At 42.0% G+C, this 11,444-nt stretch overlaps 2 protein-coding genes across 4 annotated transcripts; one reads left to right on the top strand and one right to left on the bottom strand.

Annotated features, from left to right (window-relative positions):
• Positions 1 to 44: 44 nt before the first annotated feature.
• Positions 45 to 5,068, bottom strand: dus1l (dihydrouridine synthase 1-like (S. cerevisiae)). Of its 3 annotated transcripts, none has more exons than XM_078797245.1 (15): positions 4,926 to 5,068; positions 3,940 to 4,219; positions 3,486 to 3,594; positions 3,244 to 3,294; positions 3,014 to 3,126; positions 2,852 to 2,934; positions 2,575 to 2,678; positions 2,358 to 2,505; positions 2,093 to 2,189; positions 1,934 to 2,019; positions 1,683 to 1,852; positions 1,488 to 1,525; positions 864 to 939; positions 534 to 715; positions 54 to 328 (listed from the first exon to the last, which is right to left on the bottom strand). In XM_078797245.1, the coding sequence occupies exons 2-14, from the start codon at positions 4,174 to 4,176 to the stop codon at positions 582 to 584; spliced, it is 1,446 nt and encodes a 481-aa protein (XP_078653371.1). In that variant the 5' UTR covers positions 4,177 to 4,219; positions 4,926 to 5,068; the 3' UTR covers positions 54 to 328; positions 534 to 581. The 3 variants fall into 3 exon arrangements, with proteins under 3 accessions (XP_078653372.1, XP_078653371.1, XP_057905386.2); XM_058049403.2 differs by having other exon boundaries at positions 57 to 339; XM_078797246.1 differs by having other exon boundaries at positions 45 to 715; positions 880 to 939.
• Positions 5,069 to 5,342: 274 nt separating this feature from the next.
• On the top strand, positions 5,343 to 11,200 carry rrn3 (RRN3 homolog, RNA polymerase I transcription factor). Its single transcript, XM_058049402.2, has 17 exons — positions 5,343 to 5,671; positions 5,784 to 5,840; positions 5,903 to 5,992; positions 6,446 to 6,575; positions 6,658 to 6,717; positions 6,855 to 6,918; positions 7,067 to 7,136; positions 7,278 to 7,376; positions 7,516 to 7,611; positions 8,034 to 8,157; positions 8,242 to 8,372; positions 8,514 to 8,644; positions 8,728 to 8,915; positions 9,418 to 9,526; positions 9,589 to 9,741; positions 10,018 to 10,102; positions 10,697 to 11,200. The coding sequence occupies exons 1-17, from the start codon at positions 5,576 to 5,578 to the stop codon at positions 10,844 to 10,846; spliced, it is 1,833 nt and encodes a 610-aa protein (XP_057905385.2). The 5' UTR covers positions 5,343 to 5,575; the 3' UTR covers positions 10,847 to 11,200.
• Positions 11,201 to 11,444: the final 244 nt, after the last annotated feature.

Raw genomic sequence — 11,444 nt, 5'->3', positions numbered from 1 at the left:
TTTTCACAGATAAGGCTGTTTTATTTCCAGCCTGTTTTATTACGTTTGCTAATACATTTTCATGTATATAAGGGGAAAGTACTCCATTCACTTTAGTGACTTACTTTCACAAAAGGTAGTGTTCTCTTACTAGTGACACTACTGACCCCTAGTGCCCTGTGGTAGAAAGACTGAGATCGTGACCTCATCAGTGCTTTTAACATTTCTTTATTCTGCCAATGAGCATGAATGGTTGTTTTTGTGTCATGTGACTGCCTGGCGGCCATTCCTGGTGTGCCCCGCCTTTTGCCCCAAGTCTGGGATAGGAGCTCCATCTGACTCTGCAGCCCTGGAGAGGTTCTAATGGTATAAAAATAGATTGGTTTGGGTATCTTGTATATGTACAATGAAGTTATTAGAAGTATAAGTAGCACATTTATTCAATTCAAGTCTGTCAACTGTTGACAGATGCTACCCATTTAAACAGATCACGATCATGGGATTTGCCAAATATCGTGTGTAAGGAAAGTAGCTGATTGGGCAGAGAGACGTACAGCAGCTGAGAGCGCGTTTCTGAATGAAGACATGATCCCTGGTGGCCGCTACGCCTTCTCCTGGAGCTGTGTGCTTTGATGAAGAAGCAGCTGGGGAGGGCTGCATTTTTTCTCCATTTCGGTTTCCTTTTCCTCTTCAGCTTTACACCTCTCTGCCTTGGTCTTAAACTTCAGCCCGTGGCCTGTCAAGGACAAAAAACAATGGGCAAGTTGTTATCTGATGTTACATTACGTATTACATGTGCGTGCTGTTTGTGAAGTAGCATTATTTCATTTCTCAATTATTTGCATGAAAGGTTTGAGAAGGAACGAGCATTTGTGTACACTGACTTAAACAGTTTGCCACCTCCTTGTAGGACTTCTTCTTACAGCATCCTCGGCACAGGTTGAAGACACACTTGTTTCCCTGCAAGAAGTCAACAATTGAATGGATACGACTTTATAGGCTCAGAGATCTATGTTGACTATTGACTATAACAATTGGTCATGTCAAATGTTAAAAGTGGGATGTGATGTTGACTCGCTTTCACACTTTCCTAACAAAGAGAGACTATGAGAAGTATGAGAAGTATAAGACGGCTATTTAGTCGGACTTCATGACTTCTGGCAAAAATACGCCTACTATGGGAAATAATCAACTACAACTTTAAAAAACAAGTGCCGCAAAGCATGCTGGGGAGCGGAAAGAACTCCCAGTGATGAGAGTGACGCTGGACACTTTTCCTTTCTCAGGGTAAATACATCCCTGGTAATATAAAGTATAAAGATTTCTTTTACAGTTCTTTTATGTGCATACTTTCAACGCATTCCATCATTTTCCCCGATCTCATGTCATTCAGTCACATGATCAAGTTGTCTAGAGTCCATATCGACATCATTCAGTCTCACGATCGAGTTGTCTAAAACCCACAGCTGTGTGATTTTCTACATTGTGTTGATTTATTGACAGCTTACCTTTGGGTTCCCGCACTGTTCACACTTGATGTACTTGGCTGTTGGGGGCGGAGGAAGAGGGGTGGAAATGTAGGTGTCATATTTTGTTCATATAGCAAAACGATGACGTTGACATTGCAATATTCCAGGTGGATTGTAACAACACGGTGTGATTTAGGAATTTAGGGCTGTGTGGAACTTAGGGGTGAAACTTACGTTTCTGGTCTGGGGAGAAGTTCTTGTTGGGATTGCGGGACCTTTTCTTCAGTTTATTTTTGGAGAGCGTTTGAGTCGACCCGTCTGAGTCCTCCAGTACTCTCTTTTGGCACACTGTCTTCTTTGCTTGGGATTCTTGGTCGTTACCTTTGGCAGCTGGATCTTTGGGACTGCAGTCATCAGACCAAGAGAAGCGTTGTTTAATGTTGAGGCTGAAAGGGGCGGGTCATCGTGGAAAGGTTACTACTCACGGCGGTCTGACATATGGCTGGCAGATCCAGTGAGGGAAGGGCAGGCTGCTCTCCTTTTCCATATCATTTCCTTTGGCTATCTCGTCCTGGATGGGAATGAAATAATTAGCATATATTGCTAAACACTGATCTTAAAAAAAAAGATAAAGCTGCTATTACCTGGCAGCGCAGTCTAAGCTGTGTGCTAACGTTAGCCAAACTCTCCATGGTTTTCACCTTGGCCAACTCCTCCCTCAGGTCCTGGTGGATCTGAAGCCTGACGCACAAATCACACTTCTGTCAAAACATGTTAGGATGCTACATTACAGATACAGCTCAGCTTAGTCCTCAATCCATGTAGACTTCCATACTTTCACGGTTCATGTAAACACAATTAGACAACATTAGCAATTCATATATTCATTGATGATCATAGAAAACATACGTGTGGTGCCACAGCTTGAAGAGATGGGCTCGTACGTAGGACAAGTTGCATGGGGGATGCTGCTTTACCACCTCCAAGTACTCTTCAGCCATCTCCCAAATTGGGGGGCTACGCCCTTCGAAGAGTGCCGGGTTATGGAGGTTCCCCTCTGAGAAGCAAAAGGATATTTATCGTAAATCCAGCAGGCTTTTCATGGAGATGCTTGTAGACGACGCACCTGCGCTCATCACCCCTTGAACGCCCGTCTCCTTCATGCAGCGCTCCACGTCGCTCAGATGCTGAATGTTGCCATTAGCAAACACCGGAATATTTACCGCCTTCCTGCAGCACATCAAACTTTCAGTAGGACGCATTCTTTACTTTCTAAATACCCCAAAACACATCAGCCCATCCCATCAATCATGCAGAGATGCACCAGAACTTTTTCTGAAATAAACGGTTATTTTTTTAGGCAGGTCCAGTTAGTGTTGAAAAGGTGAGGTAATGGAACTCACCGCACTGCTTTGATGTGCTCCCAACTGGCAACGCCGGTCATTGCGCCTTTCTGGTCTTTGGTTCTGCCGTGCACTGTCAGCAGCTGGAGATGCACGACAACACATTCATACTTCGAACAAGTCATGGCCGGTGCATGAATGAAAAGAAGACTGTGATTGTACCTGACATCCGGCTTTCTCCAGCATGCAAGCGTAGCGGACCGTCTTTTCAACGTCCTCGAACACGCGGATCTTACACGTGATTGGCACTGACAGCTTTTCGTTGGCTAACCGCACTGAGACACCGTGAAGATACGTTATATAATGTACTCCATGTGAGAGTCAAATGATAAAGTCATTGAGATGATCAAAAAAACAAAAACAAATACATATTGCGATAAATAAAGAATTACCCATTTTTTCTAACAGCTCCCATTCATCTTGCAGGAAAACTCCATAGTGGCCTTGGACAGGAATAGACAAAAAAAGTGATCCACAGACAGCTAAGACAGCAGGCAAGCATCTAATCCATAGCATCAAGTCCATAGCATGTAGCCCATAGCATCTAGCCCATAGCATCTAGTAGTCATTTCTCTGGCATGCATCTTATGCATCACAATATCATGCTATTTTCATCCATTTTGACTGGATTTACCTCTTTTAGCAATCATCTGAGGGCATCCCAGGTTGAGATCGATGGCATCACAGTAGTTCTGGGCCAAGAGAGCCGCCTGGATGAACACCTCAGGATCATTTGCGCAAAACTGGAAGGAAAAAAAAAAAGATTGAGCCCATTTTCTTTATATATAATTCAGGGCATGGAGTCAGAATGATCACACAGATGTAGAACGACACTGAGCACAACGGGTCCTTTTAGCTCATAACAGCAGCGTTGTTTGATTAGAATCAGAATCAGAATCAGAAAAGGGTTTATTGCCAGGTATGATCAAACACATACTAGGAATTTGTTTTGGTATAGTGGGTGCAGACACATCTATTAAAAAAAGAATGAAAAATACAAAATATACAGAATAAACAGTATAAATATATGAAGACACAAAATATATATATATAATATAGGATACAAAGTACAAGTAAAAGATGCATACCTGAGTTATCAGTGGTCTGTCCTCCTCACAAACCTCATTGTAGAGGTTTTCCCTCCTGTAATTAGCATCACGAACAAACACCTGAGCATGAAGCATGGGCGTGTAGCAAAGGTGTGCACCGTGGCGACGGCTAAGTAGCCGCCATGCCAGCTCACTCTGGTCCACCATGGGCGCCACCACGAAGCACGCTTCTTTCAGGGTCTTCTTCCAGAAATCAAAGCCCTGGAGCTTAGCCATGATCCAGATGACCCGGATAGGACATCCAAAATCATCTACGGCTCTGCAAAAAGGATGGATTTATCACAGGTCAATGCACCCTTAAAAACAAAACAACAAAAGGCCATACAATATGAAATATACTTTTTTTGGTCAACGGCACAATGATTATTACAAAATTGGAATCTGTAAAATAATAAATACAATTCAATTCAAATACAAATATCCTGTTCAGATACTAAAAATATATAATGCTTGTGTAAAAACTACCCACTTTGTTAATGTATACAGTATGTGTAAACTTCTCGGCCACATTTTTTGATGATACAAATACAATTTTTTTTAATTAATGATAACAATCCAACAATCTTCTTAAATTTGAGGCCCAAAACCCACATTGTAGATGCAATTATCATAACTTTCTAACACTGATTTGTTGGTAGGAAGAACATTGACATAGAAAGTGGTACCATACATGTTTGTTTGTGTACAGGTTGGTGAGAATTGTATTATAAAACTGCTGGTGAGTGTATGAAAGAATGAAAACATTTAATTTGAATGTGGGTGAGCATTAAAAAAACATTCTTATAATTTACTACGGGGCTCCCTGTAAAAAGTATTTTTATATTATCGAATATGTACTCGTATCTGTATCTGGAAGCGTGTACTGTACATCCTGCACGTATTTTCACTTTTATGGTAAATTCACCAAAATACACGACAGCTTGGTTTGTTGTTTGTAACATAAGCAGCTCAAATGATGTACTTACCATATGTATCAGTCTACAAGTAGATAGTTAGTAGATAGTTGTCGTTTCCCGTGGATACTTCCCCAAGTACAGTACAGCAGACGGCCGGGTGTGTAACAGTGAAACCGTAACGGCAGGAACAGCAAACGCCGACAGGTTCCTGATTTTGTCCATTTCCGTAAGACGTGGCGCGGGTGTTACACTACTGCCTCTTAGAGGTGTTACAGTGTCATAACACTTGTCATAACATACTCTATAGTTATTTTCTAAAACGCTCCTCTTTGTCCAAATCTTTTCAATTGAAAGATGAAAGGATACAGAGTCCACGTTGATATTCTTTATTTTCTTGTTGATTCGAAGCAAAATATGCCAATAGGCCGCAATAACATCAACGTTCAGATAGATGGCGCTGTTGATCAGCGGTGCTCCTTAACACTCGCTTAAAAACAACAGAAGAAGTTCTTCCGTGTGAAAATGGATCCTCTACATGTGCTTGTTTATTTTCGCCAAAAACTGTTGTTTTCGAATTATTTCATATCTCGTTGGTTGGAAATAGCATAGCATAAATTTAGCTGCTTATTTCGCTGAGCGTCAGCGTCGTGTCATTTTTTTAAGGGTGTCACTAAAACGTCACCTACGAAAAAGTCCTTGTTTTTTATTGTCTATAAAGCATGGAGATAGCAGATCGGGATTTTCTCAACACCCCCCCTTTAAAAACAGTCAGGTTTGGCGGTAGTGTTGTGGAAACGTTATCGAAGTATAAGCGGGTGAGTAGTATGGTTTAAATATTTCAATTTTACTGGTTAGGAAACAATTTACAATATTTGACCTGTGCGATATACGTAACTGATGGATATGTCAATCACTCGTGTCTCTCAGGGAGAGTTCAATGACTATGAACTGCTGAAGCATCAACTGGCTGATCCTGAGATAAAGGTAAATAACGTCTACAGTCAACTGTCTATTTTGGCTTTTAAATGCTTGATCTCTTCTTATAGGATGCTCAGATCATCACGTGGCTCCAAGAATTCAGGAATTGTGTATCTCAGCTCACAAAAGACCATGAACAACTCATCTATACAATATTGGTGAGTATGGTGCAGTGATTATTTACAGTCATGGCAGCGACCCATAACTTGTTTTTTTAACTGGCTGATCAAATTAAACACATGCTGTGACTACAATAGTCCCTCACCACTTTGCTTGTCAACTGTATATGTTTTATTTTCAGTTCTACTATATTGGGTAAACTGACTGTAAAATTGACTATAGGGTTGTTATGTCATGTCTAGAAGGCTCTAATAATGTTAAAAAGCACAATTAGATGATTGTATACAGGTTCCATTTGTAAGGAGTCCCACTTATGACGGTTGGGTCTGGAACCAATGTGCTTAGTTCCGGACTAAAGTCGTTGCGGTGGAAATGGGGTGTGATAAAACGTTTGTGCATATATGCTGTAAGAAATGTGCAAATGTCCCCACTGAGGGACGAATAAAGGCATATCTTAATCTTAAGTCCTTCCTGTGGCTGTGCATGTATAGAGGCTTCCCTGGGTGGGTCGGAGCCAGGCCGTGGTGGAGGAGTACATGGCCTTCCTCAGTAACCTGGTGTCTGCACAGACCGTCTACCTGTGTGCATGTCTCAAAATGGTGGTGTCCCACTTCACGCCTAGTAGGTTCTTGCCACTTCCATTTGTTTTTCTTACAAATCTGCTGTTGTCTGATTGGGTGGAATTATACCTTTTTCTTTCCAGAGCGAGTGACCATCAGTGAAGGAGGAGTGGATATCTCTGATTCAGATGATGAAGATGAGAGTAGGTGTTCATCCTTCAGTGGAATGAAATTTCATTTGTTAGGATGTTGGTTTATTGTTAATATTCATCCATTTTCACGTGTCCTCATTAGGGTAAGCTGGGACGACTTGACACATTTCTTTTTGTTGTTTGTTCAGATCTGCCCAGAAATTTCAACCAGTGCCACCAGGCCTTGCAGCTCATCACTAGATATGTCCCATCGTAAGTTCTCTACTTGTTTGTGCCTCACGAAACATCTACAGCGACCTGTTGTTTAGGGCGACTTTAATGAGTGAATTTCTGTTTAGTCGGATTCCTTATTCGATGATTTTGCTGTGTTTAATGCTTCATGTTCCATTCCTGCTTTCAGCACGAGTCACTTTCTGCTGCCCATCCTGCAAGACCACTTTCCTTTTGTACAGAAGTCCTCCAGAACCCTGGTAAGGGAATCATATGACATTTGCCCCCACCCTTGTATATGAGGGACTCCCCGAACGAGGGATTACTGGTGGCACATTGAAGGGTCCACTGCATGTGTGATACATGTGAACAGGGAAATGAAATTTTATGTTGCTCTCTAGGAGTGTTACGTCCACAACCTCCTGAGAGTGACGGTGTACATACCCGCCATTCGACGAGACGTATTGGAGGTCATCGTTGGACAGATGCTTAAACTGGATGTAAGAGTGTCACATATCTGAATGAAGAGGAAAAAGGGGCAGACACTCTGTGTTAGCCACCCTCGATGATAAAGCGCACGTGCATGCCAATACAATATCAATATAATCATGTTTCACTAAATGTAGATTTGTCTTTCAGGTGGGTGCATCACGCTCGGATATTGAAGAGGCTGAAGAGAATGCACAACAAAGGCACAAGGCAGACACATTTACTGAGGAGGCCCTCTTTGAAATGGTACCTAAGAGTCTCCATTCTACACGTTACATACTGTACACACTCCAGCCCTCCCTACTTCATGCTTCAAATTTTGCTGCTTCACTCCGACACAGTTTTTCAAACATATATTATTTAATAAATCATCGCTTACTAGTCAAAAAATGCGTAGAATTTTTTGCTAATTTAGGTTAGACTATCACAATGGGTATTACAATAATAGTCCAAATATTATGAGTGATGACATAATGTTAAGAGAAAACTACATCTATGCAAAACACGTTGAAATATTTGTAAAAATAAATATATATCAAAACAGCAAAAAAGGAAACGTATGTATTATATACATACTAATAAAAAAACACTTTGTCACCAATAACACAGAGCTGAGATGCAGGCTATTCCTGAACAATAAAATGTACATGTGCGTATGTGTGTGTTAGGATGAGGACCTGCCAACAGGTCAGCCTCCTGGTTTGGGGGTGATGGCTCACCCAGTGGCTGAGAGGCTGGACTCCCTCATGACGGTGCTGTTGGCCTACATCAAAGATGTCTGCTACATAAATGGTACGCCATCGTCCTGACCAATAAGAAACTACATCTATTACCACTACTTTAACTTAACATTCTTTTGTCATTCTTCCCTTGCAGGTAGTCTCCATATAGACCGGATCAAGGAGCTGTACAGAGACTTCTTGAATGTGTTTGACAAGCTCATTCTGCCCACGCATGCCTCCAGTCATGTCCAGTACACACTATTTTATCTCTGCAGCTTCAAACTGGTGAGTGTCCGCCTTATCCTTACACACTGTGTCCTTAAGATGCTAAATGCTTATTGGAGAAGCAATTGAGTGTGTGTGTCTAAACTAACTAGCCACCCTGTGGTTCTTGGACTGTGTGTAACGTGTGCATTCCCTGTTTAGGCCCTGGCTGAGGCCTTTTTGGAGCACCTGTGGAAAATCCTGCAGAATCCAACACAGCCTGCTGTCCTGCGGCAGGCTGCTGCCGGCTACATGGGGAGCTTCCTGGCCCGAGCCAAGTTCATCCCAGTGCTGTGAGCTTATTTCCATTCCAAGTCAGAAATGTCTGAGGAAGTCTTGCTGCTCTCATCCAGCATCTATGTCCCAACCCTTGCAGCACTGTGCGGGCGTGTCTGGACCTGCTGATCTCCTGGATCCATCGCTACATCGACGGACAGGACGGCAGCGGTCGTCAGGCTTGTTGCGATGTCAACCTTCACGGAGCGTTCTACACCGCCTGCCAGGCTGTCTTTTACACACTCATTTTCAGACATGGAGCCTTGCTTGCAGGAAACACGAAGAAAGGTACACCGCTTTGCACTCCTTCATTGGATTTTCTGGAGTCTCACTTTTTAAAATAGTATGGCTGCTTCTGCCACTTATGGTCAGCTGCGACTTGTATGTCAAATTATACACAGTAAAAAAGTAAAAAAAAAAAAAGAAAAAAAACTAAACCTGCTGCCTTGAAGTTAAGTGGGGTGGTGGTTGGATTTTGGCGACACCTAGTGGCTGCAATAATCCATTGAGTTGACTTTGTAATGCACTTAGGCACACTGAACGATACAGAACTTTTTGTTATGGAATACTTTCTAATGCAATGCTGCCTTGGAGAGTATGTGAGTAATGTAAGTAATATGTATATATATATATATATAGTACATAAGTAATGTACAATTATACACTCCTAAAAAAAACAAAAGCTGGTTCTGATGCTCCATCACAAATGACCGACTCAGTACTACTACTACTACTACTACTACTACTAATAATAATAATAATAATAAAAGATGTTGGACGTGTGTTTCAGGCTTGGAGTATCTCCAGGGTTTCAACCTGGAGAGGGTGGTGATGTGTCAGCTAAACCCACTCAAAGTGTGCCTCCCGGCTGTCACCGCCATGTTTGCAGCCATTACCAGGTAAACCACACACACACATACACAGGAAGTGTGGGCTTGACATGGCGGTATTGTTTTCCCAGGAAGTACCAGCTGGTGTTCTGTTACACCATCATAGAGCGGAACAACCGCCACCTGCTGCCGGTGGTGCACAGCTCTGTAGGAGGAGACAGCGTGGGCACCAACACCAACCCCCTGGATTGTTTCTTTCCATACGACCCCTATCTGCTTAAAAGGTACACCCCCCCCCCCCACAGAAACAGACCCAAAGCTGGACATTGTGTATTGCTAGAAGTCGAGGTCAAACATCAAGCATTGTGCATATGTATAAAAATATTCACATCCTGTATGAATAAGAATTGGAATAGTTTGCAAGTGATGCTAACTATAAAGTGTAAAGGCTAAGGAAAAGGATGCTAATCATTGACACCCTTTTTCTTCATTGCTCCATGAATAAAATGTGAATATGGACACCCTTGCTGGACATGGATGTAACCTGTGTTTGTGTCCAGGTCGGGTCACCTGATTGAACCCCTCTACCAGGTGTGGGTGGAGTCAGCAGACTCTGAGCTGGTGACGACCAAAACAGACCAGCAGGTAACTGACCTGATGAAACACATCTACCACATTCTTCTTCACCATCTCCTATTTCTTCTTCCTTTTTCCTTCCTCCTCCTTCTTCTCATTCCTTCTTTCTCCTTCTTCTTCCTCCCTCTTTTTCTTCTTTTTTTTCTTGCTCCTTCTTCCCCCTCCTCCTTCTAAAAGGTAGCTGCTTAAGCTAATGGCAACCTCAAATTAGAGGACCAAAGGGAGGACATTTGGTTACGATTAATGTAATTATTACACAGTAATTAGTAGTATTTAGCAGATATTATGTAGAAAAATATAATAGATACATTCATCATCATCCTTTATTAATAGTAATGTAAATTATTCATGATTTGTTTTGATGATATGTTTATTATATACAGTATACAGTATCTCCTGTGATTGGTAAAAGTCACGTGTAAATGTGTGAAACCAAACGGCTATTTTCAGTGACAGAATGTGGACTTTGATGCGTTGCACTGTTTGAGTTTTGGAACACTGTACATGCATTACAGTACAGTACAGTGGGTATAATTCACAGGAAGTGGTGTTAGAGATGGGATGCTGCTGGTGTGTGACGCGGTGCTTGTGTTTTCCCGTCAGGATTCCAAAGAGGACGAATATGACTTCCTGCATGGGGAAACCCCCCAGGGTGACGGCATTGTGGGAATGACACCCAGTTCATTGGACTCAAACCCCAGCAACCCCTGCAGTGTTGGTTCACCACCCATCTCCTTCCAAAGACATTGTTAGTGCAGCATGGTGTACTGTACGTACAGTACTCATCACTGGCTGATTGGAACATTGATAAGTTGCATATTTTTGCATATACGTCACAGTGTGGGCCACGCATCCCATTTTAAACGCACGCAAAAAAAATAAAAAGATCAGTTCCAGTTTGTTCCTAAAAGAATAAGAAACCTACATGAATACATTTGTGTCACCGTCAGACCCAAATATTCCCACTAGTTGTTTGAAGTTGTCAGTCATACACAGACATTAATGTGTATTCTTAGGGTTGCCTCATATTTTGGCCTTTTCTGGTGTGCAACTGCTGTTTATGAAAAAGATTCAAATGTTGGCTCTTGGTTAGTAAAGACTTTACACCACTAACTTTAAATTTGTGCATTTTTCATCAGCTCCTTAGGACAAACCCTCCCCTTCTCTCATCAATTGCCATTTTCACTCCTGAACAGGGTATCCATGGAGCTTTCATTTGAATTTAAGGCCTTAAGGTGTCAAAACTCATAACATACTGGAAATATGTTGGTAAACACATTTTTGCATCTCAACACTGCGGCGATGTTGCGTTCAAGGACCGCCCAATGTGTGACATTGCACCATTTGTAGA

This window comes from Doryrhamphus excisus, linkage group LG16, assembly GCF_037039965.1.
Source record: "Doryrhamphus excisus strain RoL-2023G ecotype Guam linkage group LG16, RoL_Dexc_Guam_v1.1, whole genome shotgun sequence".
NCBI classification, from domain to species: domain Eukaryota; kingdom Metazoa; phylum Chordata; class Actinopteri; order Syngnathiformes; family Syngnathidae; genus Doryrhamphus; species Doryrhamphus excisus.
This window is presented reverse-complemented; position numbering and strand designations above follow the sequence as displayed.